The following is a 20,834-nucleotide window of genomic DNA, read 5'->3' as shown; positions in this document are numbered from 1 at the left end:
AAAGAGGATCCAGATAGGCTTTCCTCCCCCTTTTCTCTTGACAGCTTTCAAAAGTCAAGTTGTTATAAGAAACTGAGGGTCAGAATGGTCTTGTGATAATGACATGGTAGTGAGATCCTTTCTCGTCACCCCTGACAGTTGCAGTTTCTTACTGAAATTACTAGCTGCTTGGGAAAAGTCCAAAAATGCACCCCATCTCATTTTTCTGGGGAAAAGACATTAGATACCTTTGACAGCTAGTTGTCAAAACTCTGAGTCCCCATTAAAAAGGGGATTTGACAGGTCAATGTAACTTCAGAGCGTTTGACATCAAAACTCCTTTTCTCAGAAAAAGGTGGTGGAAAGTACTTTTACACTTACCTTGGCAGCTAGGAAGTGTCTTTTTTTCCAGAGAAAAAATGCAAAAGGTACCTCACCTTGAGAATAATCAGTACAGAGAGAGAGGATCTCACCATCCCCTTTTTGTAAGCTATGATCATTTGCACCATTGGTTCCTCTTGAAAGCTCATCTTTTGACAGTCAAAGAAACCAAAAGGGGAAGAGAACCTATCTGGATCCTCTGTGTGTCAATGGCCAAGTTGATGTACAAGTTGGTCCTTGCAGGATGGTCCCATGACATCTGCTGGAAGACCAAGGAAGGAAGGAGGCAGAAAACCACCCAGGCTGAGCCCCATCATCTATCAGGTACAATGTAGATTGGTCATACAACAACCAACCTTCCATGATTTATTGCCAGGGTGCATCTATGGTGACATGCAAACTTGTCCATTATTATATTCCACAGACAGGAAGTTTTCTTCTCTGCCCCTGTTGCCAACAATCTATTCAACATATACAAACACCCTATTAAATGATCAAAGCTGTGCTTCAGATTTTTGTCAACGTAACTGTGCCAAGCAGCAGCCAAACTCAAACAGAGATGGTTATCTAGGTCAAATAAGAGACTCTGATTGTGTTCTACATGCTTATAAACTTGTAATTTGAATAAGCTGATTTGGGGGCTAAGCAAAGATTGCCCGTTTGTTACTGCAGGTGTTCCCAGTTGCACAGCAAGAGCAGCTAGCCACAATTAGGGATAGTTAAACTGAAGAGCACCTTCCCCAACTAAACTGGGGAAGGAGCTCTTTAAATGGAGCAAGGCCTCTGCAGTAAAAGGAAGAGGTGGGACAAAGCAGAAGATAAAAGCCTGAATACTAGCCGTTCACTGTACGATGAAAAGGTCCAGGAGAAATAGCTGGAAGGAGCAACCAAAAGGAGACAAAGTCCAGAAGGTAAAAAGTGGGTAAAGGGAAGGGAGAAAGACTAAGACAACTCTTTTGAAAGCCAATAAGCAGAAGCAGGGATGGTAGCTTGAAAACATAGGATAGACCTAGTGCAGTTGGTTATGAATATATGAGAAGAGATGGACAAGAAAAGACTTACTTAATTCTGCAGTAAGCTCAACGTAATTCTGACTTTACATTTATTTATATATTATTTATTTATTTATTAAAACATTTTTATGCTGCCCCATTTGCCGAAGCCTCGGGGCGGCTTACAACAATAAGTTAAATAATCATAATCATAAATTAAAAATATAAACATTAGAATAAAATATAAACATACAACATAAAATAAGCCGCCCTGGCCAGATAAAATTCAATAATTAAAAATCAATAATATTAACATTTAAAATGCTGCTTAAATAAAAAGGTCTTCGCCTGGCGCCAAAAAACAAATAACGACGGCGCCAGGCGGACCTCTCTGGGGAGCGCATTCCATAACATTCCATAACATATATGTATATCATCATTGCACAAACATTCTTTCTGAGCCTGCAGCCACATGTCTTTATTGTTCTATGTAAATTTATCCTAACTTTGCAGTTATTTACCCAAGCTCTTCCATTTCTGGTTGATCCTGTCAATATTAGCAATATTACATTATAGTTATTCAGTATGATCTTACCTTGTTCCATGGACCCTTATGACCCTGCAAGTACTTACCTCTATCTCCCTGCAAGCATCCCTCTTAGTCTTACAACTGCCTACCTTTTTCACTCTGTGTCCTACTGACACTTACCAGTATCACACCAGAGATCTTGCAGCTTATTCACTGCTTACTATAATTCCTAAGAAGCACATGTGATCCTCTGTTGTGACAATGATTTGAGAGGAGAATAAGAGAAATGGAAGCCCACTCATCCCCTGGCGGAGGGCATGCACCTTTTAACAATGGTTGTAACCAACTCTACATTGCTTTACTGATAAGTGCAGTTGTGATAGGACTTGTATGCTCTTTCACTCCAAGTGTAATGCTGTTGTAACAGAGTGTATACCATTGCTTGATTGTTACAGACTATTTTTTATACAACTCACTGCTCATGGTTTTAGGTAAAATACCCTTTACAATGACACAATTGAAGTCAGTCTTTATTTCAACCTTTTCCAAAATGTTTACATTTAAAAGATAAGTATCTCAAAAACTTGCTGGACACCTCAAACTTGTTGCAATACATGCTGATTAGCAAAGTAGTCATTAACCTTGACAGCTCATAAACAAGCCAAGGCAAACAAATTCTCATACAAAGTCTAGAGGAAAAACAGTTTGGCCTCTTGCGGAATGCTTAAGTTCTTGCTCTGACATGGGCTCCCAAAACAGATTAATGTGGTGGCTGTTTGGAACTGAAATGATTCCTGCAATGCAGGAAACAGTAGAACCAGTAGTAAATTTAAATATGTTGATTCCTACATCCTACTTATTGTAACTTGATGTTTTATTTATTTATTTTATTTATTAAAACATTTTTATGCCGCCCCATTCGCCGAAGCCTCGGGGCGGCTTACAACATAGATAAAACAAGTTAAAATCCATATAAAATAATCTTGATTAAAACTCACATTATAAAACTCACATTGATGTTATTAATATAATTTTGAAGACTACTGAACAAATTTAGTAATAATGAAATTAGGGGAGGTTCTCTTATGGATCAATAACTGGTTAATGAACAGAAAGCAGAGAGTAGGAATAAATAGTAAATTCTGCAATAGAGGACTATAAACAGTGGTTTCTCATTGAGATTCTGTACTAGAACCAATTCTTTCCAATTTATAAATGATCTGGAATTAGGAGAGAGAAGTAAAGTGGCCAAGTTTGCTGATGATATCAAATGAAAGGGACATCTCCAAACTAGGAGATTAAGCATCAAAGTGGCAAACATACATTACTTTACACTTATGTTGAGCTAGGGTTTTCCCCCCTGTTGTAATTCAAGTTTAAGCTAGCAGTGACTGAACAAGAAAGGATCTTGGGCCTGTGGGTAAACAGCTTGATGAAAACATCAAGCCATGTAAAAGGCAAACTCCATGTTAGAGATCATTATAAAAGGAATTAAAAATAATACACTTACATGTTCTTTATAAGGATAGTATGGTTCTGCTCACTGTTTCTAAAGGAGTTGGAAAAGTGCATAAAAGGGCAAATAAATGATTTCCTTATGAGGAGAGCTTGGAACAGTTGTTTAGCTTAGAAAAAGGCTGAATAAGAAGAGTTACAACAGATGTGTTCAAGATCATGCATGATATGGAAAAATAGAGGAGTCATTTTTCTCCCTCTAATACTAGAAGCCAGGGTCATCCCATCAAGCTGATTGGGGGAGATTCAGGCCAGATACTACTTCGCTCAATACATTGTTAAGCTATGGATTTCAGTGACACAAGAAGTAGTGATGGCCACAAAGGTGGATGGCTTTAACAGAGGACTGAACCAATTCTGGAGAGGACCTTCTCTGATGACTGAATGTTGTCTCCACTGTCAGAGGCAGTGTGCCCAGGTACACCAGTTGCTGGGACCTTGGGCATGTTGCACTCTTATCCTGCTTGTGGGATTCTGTGTAGGCAACTGGTATGCCATTGTGAAATGGACAGATCAATGGTCTGATCCAGCATGCTTTTCTTCTGTTCTTATGAGGTAAAAGTTTAGTTTCGGTAGAAGATGAAGACTGCATCTGCCATCCCACACATACAAACTAGGGAGGAAGCCCCAGTGATTATAGTGTAGGGTGATAGAACATGTGTTCAACACTTTGGCCTTAACATTAACATTTATCAAGTAATTTTGGTTCCTTTGGAGGGACAGCTAGGAGGGTTAGAAGGAGTAGTTCCTCCTGCAGCAGATTAGAGACCACATACATCCCATTTACTTCTGAAATGTCCATGGCCATTAAATCCACCACCAGCTATTTCTGGCAGCAATACCATTTGGAAGACCTCCTGGCCTCAAACAGGGCATTTTGGAGATAGGTTGGAACTGGATGCAGGGAGAACTTGATTGGACCTCTAACTTGTTGCTCTGGCATAGGAAATTACCCCTCTTCATTAGCAGCAATGTTGAGCAAGTTTAAAAATTGCTAGGTGGAAACCTGAGCTCACACAACTCCCACCCCAACCAGTACAAGCCAGAGTAGCTCTGGAAACAGTGCATCCTGAGAACTGCTTGCTTGCTGTAGCATAAGCAGCTCTTATGTAGTGACTTAGCACTGGTCCAGCAAAGAAAGCAAGTTAGGATCAATAGACATTTATTTTAAATCCCTACCTGATGGCTGTTTAGTCTTTATTTTTACTCTACTGTAGGCCCAAGCGGAGACTCCTGTGAGTCCCTTGGACAGCAAGGCAATCAAACCGGTCAGTCCTAGAGGAGATCAACCCTGACTGCTCTTTAGAAGGCCAGATCCTGAAGATGAAACTCAGATATTTTGGCCACCTAATGAGAAGGACTCCCTGGAGAAGAGCCCAGTGCTGAGAACAATAGATGGCAAAAGAAGAAGGGGACAGCAGAGAATGAGGTGGCTAGATGGAGTCACTGAAGCAGTTGGTGTGAGCTTGGGTGGACTCCGGGGGATGGAGGACAAAGGCCTGGAGGAATGTTGTCCATGGGGTCGCGATGGGTCGGACACGACTTCGCGACTAACAGCAAGGCCCAAGTGATTCGACTCAGAACTACCAAAGTCTCACCAGGAAGGTCCCAATTCGGATCTGCCCCGCGCACGCACGCACCCAACCTTCCCCTACAGTGAAAAGGGTGGCGGAACGGAGTTCTAAGTAAGGAATCTCTATTGACCCTTAAATTCCCAGTATGCATGTAGAGAATCACTGATCACAATTTCTGCGCTAAAAATGCAGAAACTGCAGTAATGAAAATAAATTATAATGGTAATAATTCCGGCATCGCTTGTTCCGCACGTAGGCAGCCAATCCCTTTTTGTTTTACGGGAGACATTACATGCCAACCCAAAATAACCTATGGTGTAAGGAAATTCCGGTACCGCAAGCGCCCACACCTCTAAAAGTCCAGAAACCTCTCGTCGTTTTCCTGAGCTACCGTCCTATCCGCTCCACGCTTAGCTCAGGCCGTTTCCTGATTGGCTAAAACGAAGAAGGGCGAAGGAGGTGAGGAAGAACGAGGAAGACAATCGAATAGCAACTGCCTGCGTCCACGTGACAGCGCGCGCTCCGATTAGTCCGCGCCGCCTTCCAATCAGCGTCGCGGTGTTGGATTCAAATTGCGTCGGGCGGTGGGCTGGCCCTAGGCATTTCAGTTAGCTGGAGGCGGGCGGCGAGTGGGTGGCTTCGCTACGAGCAGAGGAGTCTGTGGTCGCCGCCATCGTCGCCACCTTTGTAATGGCCCACAAGCAGATCTACTATTCGGACAAGTACTTCGACGAGAACTACGAGTACCGGTGCGAGCGTAGACAGGAGGACGGGGGGAAGGCTGCGTCTTCTAGTCTATTGTGGAGGGCGGGAAGCTGAAGGGAGGGCTACCTCTTTTGCCTCCCTTTCCCTGCCGCTCGTCTTTCTGTTACCGCGCCCTTTCCTTTCGCCGAGCCCCTCAGAAGGCGCCGGGCCGTTTATTCGGTGCGACTTTCTCCTTTCCTGACCACCGGGTGAAAGCAGGCCAAACCGTCCGCGGGAAGCTCGGCGTACGGGGTTGGAGGGGCTGAGACAAAGAGCCGGGCAGGGCGAGGCCGGAGCCGAGTTGCTTCGAACGCAGGGCAGGAGTCGGAAGATGGCCATGGGGCAAACCGCCGACACGGCGCCGTCGAGTTTAAAATGGACGCTATTTGCCGAACTGCTCCCTTCCGCCTCTAAACTCCTGCGAAGGAGCGGAGCGACCCAAAACGCAAGCGCTTGTATTTTTCGTAATTTGAACATGTGGATTTTATCCTGTTGCTTTTCCAAGGCAGCGTTTAGCAACTCGTACGTTCCTGATGTGCTGCGCTTCAACTCCCATCAGGCCTGGCTAGTTTGCTCAATAGTGAGCAGTGCTGGGGGTTGTACTCCAAAATATCTGGAGGGCACATGGTTAAAATGAAGTCGGCTAAAATGAAGGACTAGGGTCACATTTTCCCTATCATCTAATTTGTGCTCCATTTTACCCTGGCTCCAATCCTTTGAGGAAGTTAGGCTAAGAAATAGCCGCTGGCCCAAATCTCTACATTGAGCTTTGTTGGTGACTAGATTTGTGCCTGGGTCTCCTGGGAGAAAGTGAATGGTATTGAATCACACTGGCAATATTAATGCGCTTTTGGATATGTACTTTGAGGCAACTGCATTTTTAAATCATTTCTCTGTGCATTGTGAGTAGCATGATATAGTAAACTTGATTCACAATATGCCTGTTAATCTGACTGAATAAACAACCATTTACGTTTACTGGCATGGAGACAAATTATATGTGTGGGCTTGGAATCTAAAAATATTTTTGGTAATGCCCTAACAAAGCATCCAAATACTGTATTGTCAGTGCAGTACTGTCAACTTGTTGATTCCATGTACAGATCAGTGATGAGGTTTTTTTTAAAAAAAAAAATGAAAAATGGTTATCTGTATGTGCTAAAGGTCTTCCAAATGTTATTGAGTCTTGATTAAACACTTAAGATTAAGATATTGAGAAATGTGATGCTACATAAATGTGACTTAATGTACTTTCAACCCTTGGTAGGCATGTGATGTTGCCAAGAGAGCTCTCCAAGCAAGTGCCCAAAACTCATCTAATGACTGAAGAAGAATGGCGAAGGCTTGGTGTTCAGCAGAGTCTTGGCTGGGTCCACTACATGATTCATGAACCAGGTCAAAATGAATATCTCTGCTTGGCGAGCTCTTAAAGAAACATTTTCCATAGAGCAGGGGTGAGCAATGTGTTGCCCGCCAAATGTTTTGGACTGCAGTTTATATTAGCGGTGCTGACTAGGAACTGTAGTCCCACACATCTAAATAATTAGTGTTATAGAGCAAGACTATAACATTGCCCTTCATGATGTCTTGATATGGGAAAGGAATGAAGACGAAGTATTTCCACTGGAAATACATCTGTTAAGATTAGGTGCATTGAAATTGACTCATTTAACTTACATTTAAAAGATTAAATTCTACCTCAGTTATAGCTGTAGAATTGCCTGCCTTGAGCTATTGTTTGACAGAACACAGTGTGAAGAAGCTTGAGAAACTACCTGTTTCTTTTAAAATGTCATTGACCTCATATAGAATCACCATTCATTAGCTTAGTCTTCTCCAACTTGGAACCATTCTGATACTTTAGACTACAGCTTCAGAATTCTTGACCTCTGACTGGACCAGAAGGGAGCTGAAGCCAGAAACTACTTCACTGGGAAAGGCTGCTGTAGTGTCTGGTCCTGTCATATGGCTGAGCACCACAGTATGAAGTCTTTTCTTCCTCCCAGAATCCTCTGTGTCAGAATTGGGAGGAAATCACTTCCATTCACTAAGTCTGCTAGTCTCAGTTGGAAATGTGTTCATATTTCACTTTCACAAGCTGCATTTTTCCATATGACTTGGCAGACACTAAATGTAAGACAAAAGTTGAATCTGGATAGTGGATTTTTATTCACATCTGCAAGAATTAAAAAATGAGTCTTGGCTATTGGTTGGTTTTTGTTTTGGACAAATAAGTTCTGGAACCTCTTCATGATAACATAGGATATTGAGATTATCTTATTGTCCTCTGTCTCTTATCTGAGTAACCTAAGGTTTGATTGTGTGCTTTAGGCTTATTCACTAAGTGCCAGACCACTTGTTCATGCCACATGGTTTAAGAGTTAAGAGACAGCTAATCTGATCAAGGGAGTAAGTCCCTTATGTGGAAAGGTTATAACAGCTAAAATTGCTTAGCTTAGGAAGAGTGAGTACAGGGAAATATGACAGATACTCAGTCAGACATGATGTAGAGAAGTAAACAATTATCTCTGTATAATAAATCCTATACTAGTCAGGAGTCATCCCATGAGGCTAATAGTTAAGAGTTGGGACAGATGAAAGGAAATACTTCACATCATGCATACTTAAACTGTGGAGTTCACCTCCATGAGAAACGGGATCATCAGTTAGGACAGTTTTAAAAGAAGACTGGACACATTCATGGAGAAGACTGCCAATAGCTATTGGTCTTGATGGCTTTGTCCCTCACATGGTATGCCTATGTATAGCATTTGCTAAGACATTTGGGCAGGAGTGTTCTTTTCATAGACTGTTTATGGGATCCTATGGAAGCAGCTGCTTTGCCAGTGTGTGAGTATAATGCTGAACTAGATAGACCAATTGTCTGATTCAGCATAGCTCTTCTGTTGGCCATGGCCTTCTGTTTTTAAGGGTGATCAGGGGAATCCAAGCTTAACTACCTGGCAGTTTCTTCTCTGAAGCAGAAAGCTATGGATTTGAGAGTCATAAGAACGTATGAAAATTTCAAATTCAGGACTGAGGAGTGGTAGCAGTGTTAGTATGCAAAGAACAAGGTGGTGCTACTTGGTTTTGGGTATGTAGGTAAATACTATCAAAATAGAGCTATAAACAATTTTTTTTTCTTCACAGAACCACACATTCTCCTTTTTAGAAGACCGCTTCCAAAAGGCCAACAGAAATGAATAACTTGTCTACACTTCAGAAACTTTATGTATAAATGTATATATGTTGGTAGTATTCAGTGAATACTTGAGAAAATGTACAAATAAGTCTATCTGTGCATGAGCTGTATTATTCACAGCAACAGAGCTCAGTAAAATGCAAGTAGGCTGCTATGGTCTTCAACTTTTGCTTACTATTAACAAGTGCCTATTTGATCTTGTCAATTTTGTTCAATAAAGTTTACATTTTACATGTAACGTGTTGATTATAACATCTTAGATCTATGGCTAGAGTTCTTAGTAATGTACCTTCCAACAACTGTTGGAGCAATTCATCCTGTGGGTTTACCATTATTGAAATAGGTCTGAAGAAATAAACCTGTTTTAATGTTAATTTATTTGTATGCATTTCCTGGCTTTAATTTACTACTGTCCGTGTAGTACTGTATAAGAAAAGCTATATATTGATCCTTTGTGCAGTACTATAAAATAGTCAATGGGCAGAGCAATTCCATGCTTGCTAGACAGCATCTAGAGGATCTTGGGAATTTTTTGCTTTCCCAGATCTGAGGTTGGAAAAGAACATTGACGTCAGATACAGGGATCCCTCCCACTGCTGCAAATGACATGGAATTGTTCAGCGGCACAGTGAGGAGACTGATGCTACCAAGATAAAATCCTGGGTACCTCAGCTTCTCTCCCCCCCCCCCCCACCTTGAAGTTCTACAGTTAGTTGGCCAAAACTGGCTGTCTGGGCATTTTGCAGAGCATGAGAAGCAGCTTTAGTCTTGTGTGCCTTCCAGATAAGATGCCCATAATCTTCAAAGGGCTACAGGCATCCATGTTGGAGGCACCCTAAAACTAGGAAGTTGCATTGAACTAGTTCTAATTTATTGCCTATTGTAAGCAACTAAATCTGGGATATATTGGAGGTAGCCCAATTATATCATGGATAAGTTCGATACTAGAAGGTAAGCCAGATCAAATTAGTTTAAGAACTAATTGGCATTATCAATGGCTTTGTTGATAGGCAGTTACAGGCAATGCGATACTACGAAGGGCCTCATGTATAAACTACCTCTTAGCTCTCCCAACAAAAGCTGATGCTGACAGCAAACTTGCTCATGGAAAAAGCAGCTGTTTATAGTGGTGAACTCTTCACCTGTTACAGGAAAGGTTGCAGTATTGAGTATAGTGGCACATTTGACAGATTTAGTGTAGTCTACATTGCTCTGCCTATTGTCAACTCTCAAACTTCAGTTGTAAATGGAATTGGAACACAGGTCCTTGACAGATTTGGGATATAAGTTCATGGGATATAAATGCAGTTTGTGTTTGGATGCAAATTGTAGAGGTACTGAATTTGGTAGGGAAGAAAAACCTGCATTTTTGTTTTCATAGCCTACTGCTTCTGCAGATTGAGCTATTTTTACAATACATGTGCACTGTCATCACCTATGAACCCTCATGAGATGCATGATAAATAGGCATGTTACCTGGATTTTCCATACTGTTAGAGATGTTGGTGAGATTCCTATCTTGGCACTGTCTCTGAAAAAAAACTAATACTCATATGTAAAAAGCTGAACTGTATTTCATTTTCAAAGTAAGTGTACAGTGGGTTCAGTGTACATGTTCAGTGTCAAAATTGTGTGAAAATTTTATTCATGAAACAGGCTTTGAAACTTTCGCACAATGGTTATTCTAGCCATAATCCATAGAAATCAAGTAAAAGGATGAAGAGCTTTTAGAAGCATTAGATACGATGCATATGTCGGCTAACTAGCAATATAACTACTTGTGATTTGTTCGATGTAGGAAATAGTAAGGATGAGGCAAGTTTCTTGCCAATTCAGCCCACTTCTACTACAAAACTGTGCATCTTTTCACTCTTTGTTCAGGGTGAAAGTGGGAGAATATTTTCTTATGTGCTGTCAGGAAACCCTGCTCAGCTCTTCTAAGTTGAAGGCAGTGGCTTCCTTTATGGAGTCAATCCAGCTCATATTCGGTCTTCTGCCTTGCACTTTCCCTAGCATGATTGTCTTCTCTGGTCACTATTTCCCTTTCATGATGTGCTCAAAGTATGACAGTCTGTTTTGTCATTTTCCCTCATGGGGAAAGTTGTATCTTGGGGGAAAGTATTTACTCCAAGCCCCTGTGGCCGAAGCGTCGGGCCAGGAATTCGAGTAAAAGAAGGGATCACAGCCAACAGGAACAGGCCACTGCTGCTGTTTCATTCCGCTAGCGTTTCTCGTGTCGCTGAACAAAAGCAGAGCAGCAGTCACACGCCCCACTTTGCCCACGACTCTTAAAAGGTGCGATTGCACCTTGAAAAAATGGAGGACTGCCCGATTCTACGACTCTCTCTCCCCCAAGCTTTAAACACTCGGTTTTCATTCCCACAAACTTGCACTGTGTCGCTACCGATCGACCCTTCCTTCTCTGTCGCGGAACCTCCATTCTTCCCTTAAGCAATAGGCGGCCCTCCTCTAGCAAGCTCCCGCCGACCGGCGCTTCATTGTCGAAGCTCAGACGGCAAGTGGGCTATCTAAGGGGCTCGGTAGATCAGAGAGGATGGCGCAGTGGTGGCAGGTAGCCATGCTGTTCCCTCCCGTTTCCCCGATTGCCGCTGCTCGGCCTCGGACTTCCGCCACAAATGTAGCCAGGGCTCGGCGCCGCGATAAGTGAAGGGAGAAGGCATTCTTTAAGCGCTGGCTGGAGGAGGAAAGCGGGATGGAGCGGGGAAGTGCACACAGTCCATGGAAGGAGGAAGCCCACCGCGGCGGCCTCCTGCGCCAGGCCCGTGCAGGGCTGATTCGATATCTGAGGGACATGCCGCCTCACTCCCCAAAGCCACCGCAGCTCAGTGTCTCCTCTCGGGCGTTGGTCTTATGGATACATGGCTTGGGGTGCTCCCATCTCAGCCTCTCGTAAGAACGCCGTCGCTGTTTATTTATAAATATATTGCGTCTGTATAAATTGCGTCTGTATGCCGCCCCATAGCCCGAGGGCTCTCTGGGCGGCTCACATCGCAAACAACAGCTGCTGGCCGTCATCCTGTCAACTCTTGTTCGCTGTCCGCTGTGTCAGGTGGACAGCTCAGTCCAACCCACCAGTCCAAAGCTTCTCCGACCCCAAGCCACGCTTAGGGGGAAAGGGAACCTTAGGAGGACCACGAGGCGGGACAGGGCGGCGAGATTTCGCGGGCCGAGGGTTCCTCGACAAATTCCCTTCAACTGACGAGACCATCCGGTCGCTACCGGACATGGTTTCGCCAGAGGCATTTTCTTTCTGCCTCTGGTGTCATGACGACCGTCACATGACCAGGATGCCCCTGTTGATTGGTTCTGACCCCTTGAGATTCTATCGTCGCGGACTTTACGGCTTTTGTGCGCGCCGGCTAAGGTGGTGGTTGAGGGGTAGGATAGAAATCGCCGTTAGCGAGGCGTTGACCTCCTGTCGCCTCTTCTTTTCCCCCCGCCATGACTCCAGAGCGGGAAGCGGGCAGCCAGGTAGGAGGGAAAGCGGAGATGGTGAGGCTGGGTTATTGGAAAACAGAAAAAAGACTGGTTTTTTTCAGCCTCCGCACCCGCTGTTTGTTATGTAACCGACAGTGAGGAACTTGGAGAGATCCTGGAAGGGAAAGGAAATTTACCATTGTGGACAGTTTACTTTTTCTTTTTTGAAGGGTCCGGACCTGTGCATGGAGTGTCTGAAGGAAAGTCATACAGCTCGCAGCATCCCATAGGTGGCCATGGCTGCCTGGGGGATTTTAATGTTTAAGACTTTTCCGTCTAAATATGCATAGAATTATGTTTCAAAGTTCACTGGTGTTGCCAGCCTAATAGTCTCACCGCACCGAAGATGGGGACGACATCTTAGGTGTTGGCTTTCCCGGAAAGAATGTGCCTTTTTCTCTGCACAAGAATAACAACAGCACCAGAGAATCAGAAAATCTTAAGGCAGAGGCAGTTCCTCACAGTGGTGCTCAGATAATGGAAAGTAATAAAGCGTGTTATCTAACATGCTAGGCTGTTGTTCATTGGAACAATGTAATGCATGATTGTGTTCAGTTTGCTCCTCATGAAAGCTAATATCAGAATATGTTGGGCATATTATATATCTTTTTGAATTCTTTCAGCATCAGTTCGAGGCCTTGTCTCTCACGACTTTTTGTTCCTATAAATAGATAGGAACTCTTTATTTATTTATTTATTTCAGACTGCTTCTATATTTTAATAACTAGAAAAAAGTTAAAGAGGCGGTGCATCACTCAACATGGGAATCCATGTTTCCTGCGTTACCTATGCCTTTCTGTTGCAGGGAAAAACAAAAGCCATTTAGCAACTATTCTAGGAATTTCTAACCGAGATTGGAATTATGTATTTTGGTTGACCAGTTATTTCTTCCATAGTGCTACCGCACAAACAAACACTGGGGTTTTTTTTTTAACCAATTTTTCATACTGGTCAGTAATTTTTACAGCAGTCACAAGGCTGTGGTTTGGAAAGCAGTTCTTGCTTCCCTCATAGACCAAGAGTTGTTACTTCCCTGGAGATAAAATTCCAGAAGTGTTGCAGTATTGCATTGTATGCAGACTTGATTTTGAAATCCCATGAAAGCATATTATGCTGGGGGAAGCAGATGCTGTGTAATCGGGAGCATGAGAACAGGAAGGTGGTAAAATACAGATAGTTGCTTCTCCAGATAGTTGTGTGTAATGTTTTAATTGGTCCATATGTTAGCTAGCATGTGACATGAGTTGTTAAGACTACTGGACCACTTCCGAAGGTGTTCTGTTTAGATAACATAGGCATTTGTCTATGATATCTCATACCAAATTGAACCTGTTAAACTTTAAGATGCCAGACATTTTTTTTAAACCCAGGATGAGTGTTCTCCATGGAATGTGGTTGGTCAAAAGGAAAGGGAAATAGCTTTATCTTTCCTAAGAAAAACATGGTTTTGCTATCAGTGGTTAGTTACGTGGTATCACCAGTTGCTTCAATATCAGTTGGTGGGGAACACAAGTGTGAAAGTGCTACTCTGCTCATAAGCATCTGATCCATCACTTGGGAATAAAATGTTGGACCAGATTTGATCCAGCAGGTTCATTTTTATGTTCCTATCAAGTTTGTCAGGTTGTGCGTAGCACACAGTTAAGCTGTGGTATTGGCAAGTGTAAGTATTTCCAAAGATAACTTCTCCACCATGTATGCAAAGTAGCTTCAGAGATGTTCCCCTTCTGAATAAAGTTAATTTCAGTGTTGCATTCAGTCTGAAATGAAAAACAATCTTGTTTTTAATAATATACTTAATAAAAGGGATATAAATAATAGAAATACAATTTGCAGTTTAGTTTGGACACACCATCTTGTTCTCATTTATTGTTTCTTTGGGAAATGGTACCTTCATTCATGCAGAGGTTGACCCCAGTCCAAAGAAAGTCAGTCACCATTATAGGTGAAATCTTTCACATGTTTAGTTAAAAAAATCCTTCAACTCTAAGCAGAGAATTCCTGGGGGTCATAATCCCCCCTCCATCTATAATACATATTATAGCCTTCTGGCAACCTTGTTCACTCCGTATGCTGTGGATTATAATTTGCAGAATTTCTGATCATTCAGACTGAAGCTGATAGAAGCTGAAAACCAAAACATGTGGAGGGGTTCAGGCTGGGAAAAGTTGAAATCAGTGGAAAAATAAAATGTAAATTGGATTGAGGCTTTTGCATTTATTGGACTTTACTGTTTACAGTGATAAAGTAGGGTAAATAATAACTTTGCCCTAATACTTTTTTTTAATGCTAAGACTACATGTAACAGTCACAAATTTGTGTGGGTGATATACATTTAAATATATTGAAAGACAGATTAAGAGCATGTACTTTCGTTTGTAAGACAAAAATAAACTACTGTAAAAAAGTTAATGGCTGAGAAGTTTGAAACATGCAAATATATATCCCTGAGTTACTAATATTTCTGGGATGACATTGCCATGAAGGGAAGGCTACCTGAGGTACGCACACTTGTTTTACGTCTGATTATTGAATCCCAGAAGTTTAAGTCCTGGTAACCAAGCAACAAAGAGTTGCTGTGGAGCAATAGTCACAAAATCCTTTACATTGTTTTGATATTCCAATATATCTTGAGATAGTCATAGTTAAAACAATTATTATGGACATAACAGGACTGGAATTGCCAGAGAATTGTAATAATTTGTCTAGTAATGACATTTTAACTTTTACAAAAACCCTCAGTCTCTTTTAATATATGTAATAGATGTAATGTGTATTTGTTATTCTTCTGTTAAGTAGTTTGCCAAAATTCAGATCACCAAGTTTTTTAACAAATGCATGAACTGCAGAAATAGTGTGGAGTATTCAAATTCTGGGCTGAATCTTTCACTTTCTGTTGTCTCTCTATTTCAAGTGCATGCATAACCACAAAAGGTATTCAGTAAACAGGCATTTGGTTGTTGACTGCTTTGTTTTATCTAATTACTCCTTTCCCAGTAAGAGATGCCATAGAGCAAATTAGCAAAGAAGCGGTTTGTCATTAATTAGGATTAAGGTGATGTGTGTGGGGAACAGAACAGTTCTCTCTCAGTGGCACTTCTTCTCAGTTTCCTTTATCCAACTTTGGTATTAGGTATGGCTGACTTTAGCCCTAGCCTTTAATACCCAGAATATGAACCAAGCTAAAGGGAGGTAAGGGGAATGCCTTCTTGAGAAGAGAAAAATTGAGAGTGGGGGAAGAAATTTGTAAGCTTGAAGCTGTTTCCCTGCCTCTTAACCATATTTCATAAGTAAGTTAGGATTGTGTCTGAACTGTTTACTGACCCAGTTGGCACATAATGGCAGCAGATCACGGGTTAACTCATAGTCTGCTCAACATTGGGTATTGCTGCCATTTTAAATATGCAGCCTCCAATCTGAGGCTATTTTGTGACATACAAACCAAGACACTATGGATTAATCGTAAGTTGAACATGCTGAAGTTAATCTACTATTAGGTTAATTGTGAGTTGCTTAATCCAAATTTAATTCATAGTGGCTAAGTACACATGTCAATGCATGATGCTGAATATTAAAGCTTCAATAATAATTGAAGGATGCATATTCAAAATGGCAAATCAGTGAGACGAATCATGGGTTTTTTAACATGTGAATGGGGCCTGCAGCTGATATTGGCAGATATTTATTTTTTATAAAAGCAGAATTGAGATGCTCTGAAAACCAATTTCTGTAGTGCATGCAACATTTAAAGCAGCAATTTGCTTAAGAACTCAATTTCTTGGTGCTGTTTCAGATGTCCTATTACAGATTTTACTTCTTTGTACTTTGAGTTGGTTGCGCAGAAGAACAAGATGCCAGTTTTTTATTCTTGTGACAGCTTTGTTCACAGAGATGGAGGCTATTCACTTATTTTGATCTCAAAGTGCATGTAGCCAAAACCCCTTTTGTTTCTCAGGGCATCAAGTTGTCAGCAGAGGTCAAACCGTTTGTGCCCAAATATACGGCGGTAAAAGTGGCATGGTCAGAACCCTCAGAAGCATGTGTCTTTCCTAGATATTATACTACATGCTACCCATATGTTCAGGAACCACCAGTGAATAAGTACGTACCCTTCTAAATCTCATTTCTTGGGGGACTGTTTACTTACCAACATCTTGAGTTTAGATTCCTTAGCTGTTTGGTGAGTTAAGTTTATTTAGTGAATAAATTTCTCATTTAATACTTTAGGCCACAGCGTTGCATCTACTTCTCACAGGATATTTCATAGATAATGGTGTGTTGGGGGTTTTGATCCCTAAACATTTATCTTCTGTGAAAAGATTATATGCTTCCTTGATTTTGAAGCAGTACTTATGGTATTTAAGAAATGATGCTTCAGATTCTGTGGGAGGTTGACACCTGTTTTAAACTAGCCTTACTAGCTTGAAGCAGTGGGGGTGGGGGAGGGTTATTGCTCTGGCACCATATTTGCTTAGTAATCAAAACTCTCAGTTCTAATTAACATTTTAAATGTTCACATATTTAAGCATCTAAAACTAAGCAGCATGTGTTTTCTCTCTTTGTGAGAGAATGGAACTTTAATTTTAGTGACTACTGACAGCAAGATTTATTTAGCAAATTGCATCAACTTTGAAAGAGTGTCCCCACGTGCTGAAAGCAGAAATGGAGTGTGGTGGGTTACAGTAATCAAGAGCTCTTTGGTGGGGAGTAGAACCAGCTTGTAAATGTAGTTGTCTGTTGGTTATAAAGTTCCAGCCTATTATAACACCACTGACATATTCATAGGCAATATAAGGCATACTTATAATAAAAGTGCCACTGACTTATATTCCTAGTAAATAAGGTTTTACAGTTTGTTTGTTGCTAGCAGGTATTTCAGTGGCAGTTATCCAAAGCTATAAGAGTACTTTTGTTGTTTCTGGGTTGGAATGCAGTATGGGCTATAACATGAACTATAGGTGAATATGTTTCGAACTATGGATAAAAGTTCTACATAGCAAAGCTTCAGTCATTGTTGAATTTCTGTAGCTTGGATAGTAAGAGGCTAGTTGACAGGAAGTAATGGAGCTTTTAGGGAAAACTTTGTTTCACTGAATCTTTTATGTCGAAAAAGTGCAGGTTGGATCCAATATCATTCAGTGAGATTTCACTGTCCTCTTTGCTCCCGTAGCCCCTTTGCTGTACCCCATACCTGTTCTGGAGTGAGTTCCAAGCTTTCAGAGCAGATTTGTAGGGAGCTACAATGGGAAGCAGAAATCCATTCCACTAGCTCTTTCCAGTTTCCTAGTGGATGATCAGCTTTGGGTCCATCCTACAGCTTGTCATTTAGTCATCAGAGGCAGGATCCTATGCTATTAAAGTCAAAGATGACTATTTTGAATGGAGAGAGATGTTCAGTCTGTGTACTATTTCATTATCTGTAGCAGAAGTAGAAAAATCTCTGCTACCTAAGAGAGATACCAGTAGTGTCTTGTTATGCTTTCTTTCTGTGTTGGACAGAAATCTAAACATGTGGATGTCAGAATCAGAAGTATTTTGTAACAGATTTGTTAAGAATGCCATTTCTTTCATACTTTCATGACAGTTTCTGAACTAAAAAGAAAAACCCCACATGTTTAGAGCACAGTAGAGAAATGTTCGAGCAACTTCAATATGTTTTCTTGTGAAACAGTCATATTTGAGTGAGCTGCCAACTGAAAACTATATGTTTATTTAATTTAGACCACAGGTATATACTCAAGATGTGTTCTGGGAACCCACTACTCCTCTGTCCCAATATGCATCTCAGAATCCTTTGGGCAATAATTTGCTTGAGGAGTACACCAGTCCTCCTTACTCAGTTGATGCCACACCAAACGTGTATTCAGTTGCCAGCTTCCAATGTGAAAACAACAACCCTAAGTTCTACAATTCTTCTAGACAGGACAGGGACTATGCCAAACAGACTTCTCTCCAAAGAAAAGGGGCTGCAAGTCTTCCCAGGGTAAGTGATGACACTGGAGATTTTTTTTTCTGGCTGACTAAAGCCTTGTACTAATATCACAAATCAAATTGCAGGCTTGTCTGGTGGGCCTCACTTTTCATGTGCTTCAGCTCTTATTGGTCCCTGCCATTCTACATGGCTAGGGACATGCGTGGGACCCAGATAAATTGTACACATCATACCTAGCTTCTGATTCTTTTTACATTGTTGAATGATGGAGTGAGTCTATGAAAAGAATATCAAATAGATTGCTTGCTAATAGAATTCTGTGAAATATTCATAACAAAATTTGTATGTGCTTTGAGCACCTCTGTGGATTGCAGTGGAATTGTCTGCTTTTGAGCAGTTCCAGTTGTTCTGGACACAGTTGTAGGGGTTGGGTGATTGTGTTTCAGCTATCTTGTCCTTGCCAAGATTGTCATTCATGTACCCTTGCACTGCTGATTCAGATCTTTTTGACCAAGGCCAAAGGAGGAACAAGGTCTTACCTTAGGCAAATAACTTCCTTACCTTTTACCTGGGACAGAACTCCTTCGCTTTCTCAAAAAAACATTGCTGCTCAGCAATAAATTTTCAGCTATTTATTCCCCTCTTTCTCCAGCTCAGCCATTTCCTTAAACACCATTCTTTCTTTAAATAAACAAGCTGCTTTGGTTGCTTATCTCTCTCCCCCACCCTCTGTGCAAAGTATGGTTCTGATGAGAATTTGTCTAAGCTTGGAAATAAAAGGATAATGATAGTTGCTGATATTTTGAATAGAGGGAAACAGTGTACTGACCTGACCAAATCTAGGTCTAATGCCTCCTCCTTCAACTGCCTCAATATCTCCTTTAAAGAGCCTTCTGGAGCTCCAAATTGCAGGCTGTTGCTGTCATCAGATCACGCCAGATACTTCAAGCATAGATATGGACAAGAGAATAATTTTCCTCTTTCTGTAGAAGATTCAGAAGACATTGTATACCTTTGCACTCAAAGGTGACATGTTTGATGTTCTTCACCCCATCTTAATGCTAATCTTCTGTCTGTGGGTCCTCACTTGGGATCACCAACATTGCAGGCTCCTGCAGTGGCTCCTCTTGTCTTGCGCAGGGGTGGACAACCTCAAGAGAACATGGGAGGCTGGGGAATGCTAGAAGTTGTAGAATAGTTTTCTAAGCACACATAGGATTACATCCTATATAAATTAATGTAACATAGATGTGGTAATTAAAAAGTAGACAACTCAGAGAAAAGACTTTGGAAAACTCTCATTTTCTTCATTATTCTGTACAGAGGCGACCAAAAGACCATGAATCCAAACTGGAGGATAAAAGACCTGAGCAGAATGACTTTTCTAGCAAATCAACAGAGAGTACATCTTATACACTTCTGCATGGCAGAAATCCCATTAAATCAGGTGCATTAACTTAATTGGTTAATTGGGTATTTTGTAGATTAGACCTGAACAAAGATGCTGGAGAAAGTAGCGGGAAAAAATCCTCCTTAAATTGGGCCATTATAGTTGACTGATATAATAGGACTTTTTATGGAAACAGCTCAGTTCAGGTGGTTTCTTATAAATGCATATTTGCATAGCTTTTGGTAATCATAAACTATTTCTTTCGTTTTCCACAATATTGGTGTTTTTCAGTTCTGAAATATCAGGAATTATTTAAAAAAGAACTGTTATCTAGTATGAATAAAAAGTATTAATTTGCATTTAAATTTGTTTTATTAGAGCGGCCTATTAAAGCTGTGAATGGAAAATTCAAGCAAAATCCAAACAATGAGTGTCTTCCAGAACCAGCCTTTGAAATTACCCTCTCAGATTTTCCAAAATTGCAAGGCCTGGGAAGTAGTGATCTGCTGGACCTTAAAAAACATACATGGGAGTCACTTCGCTCTGCTGAAGGAGATAAGCTGCCTCTGAACTCTTCAGAAAAAACAGCAGTTTCAGCTTTCATTACTAAAGAGGTTAGCGCTTTAATAGCTTTTACGCTGTGATTCTTGAGATCCACTGCATAACAGGATAGAAGTGTTTTAAATATATATAAATGAATGTTTAAACTATAGTGTATAAAACAAATATATTGATATTAAACTATCTACCTGCTCTGTGTATGAGTCATTCTATGTAGCAACAGAAAGGTATAAGTAGACACTGTTTGGGTTCCTTCTGGTTACCTGCACATCATGGAAGCCTGTTCTAAATTTAGCCTTCCAAACTTTGACACAAATCCAAATAATAAAATATGAGTTCCCCATTTTTAAATGGATTGTGAGGAGATTCCTTGATTGGAGAAGAATGCTTCTGTTATTTGATGAAGCTTCTGTTTAAAAAATCATTGTGTAGGGAGTTGTTTCATATATTTATATAAGTATGTATTTCTTGCATGTAAATACCTCCCCAGTAGCCCAGACGGCTCTCTGGGCAGTTTATAAACAAACATTTTGTTTG

At 41.0% G+C, this 20,834-nt stretch overlaps 2 protein-coding genes across 3 annotated transcripts in view; both read left to right on the top strand.

The window, feature by feature from the left end:
* Positions 1-5,572: 5,572 nt before the first annotated feature.
* Positions 5,573-9,290, top strand: CKS2 (CDC28 protein kinase regulatory subunit 2). Its single transcript, XM_044446852.1, has 3 exons — positions 5,573-5,719; positions 6,982-7,109; positions 8,865-9,290. The coding sequence occupies exons 1-3, from the start codon at positions 5,661-5,663 to the stop codon at positions 8,915-8,917; spliced, it is 240 nt and encodes a 79-aa protein (XP_044302787.1). The 5' UTR covers positions 5,573-5,660; the 3' UTR covers positions 8,918-9,290.
* A 3,011-nt stretch (positions 9,291-12,301) lies between these two features.
* The window catches only part of SECISBP2 (SECIS binding protein 2), a 32,363-nt gene continuing 23,830 nt past the window's right edge, over positions 12,302-20,834 (top strand). Inside the window, exons 1-5 of one of the 2 annotated variants that reach the window (XM_044446316.1) lie at positions 12,302-12,408; positions 16,370-16,515; positions 18,136-18,397; positions 19,670-19,793; positions 20,115-20,350. In XM_044446316.1, coding sequence (XP_044302251.1) covers positions 12,379-12,408; positions 16,370-16,515; positions 18,136-18,397; positions 19,670-19,793; positions 20,115-20,350 — 798 coding nt within the window. In that variant the 5' untranslated portion in view covers positions 12,302-12,378. The remainder of the gene's footprint in view (positions 12,409-16,369; positions 16,516-18,135; positions 18,398-19,669; positions 19,794-20,114; positions 20,351-20,834) is intronic. The other variant, XM_044446317.1, reaches the window with a different exon arrangement.

This window comes from Varanus komodoensis, unplaced genomic scaffold, assembly GCF_004798865.1.
Source record: "Varanus komodoensis strain SLA01 unplaced genomic scaffold, ASM479886v1 scaffold5, whole genome shotgun sequence".
NCBI lineage: Eukaryota > Metazoa > Chordata > Lepidosauria > Squamata > Varanidae > Varanus > Varanus komodoensis.
The sequence above is the reverse complement of the archived record's forward strand: the minus strand, read 5'-3'. Positions and strand labels throughout refer to the sequence as shown.

Coding starts and splice junctions, on each gene's coding strand:
- CKS2 (XM_044446852.1), top strand. CDS start 5,661: ATGGCCCACAAGCAGATCTACTATTCGGACAAGTACTTCGACGAGAAC. Junction 5,720..6,981: donor GACGAGAACTACGAGTACCG/GTGCGAGCGTAG, acceptor AACCCTTGGTAG/GCATGTGATGTTGCCAAGAG. Junction 7,110..8,864: donor CTACATGATTCATGAACCAG/GTCAAAATGAAT, acceptor TTTTCTTCACAG/AACCACACATTCTCCTTTTT.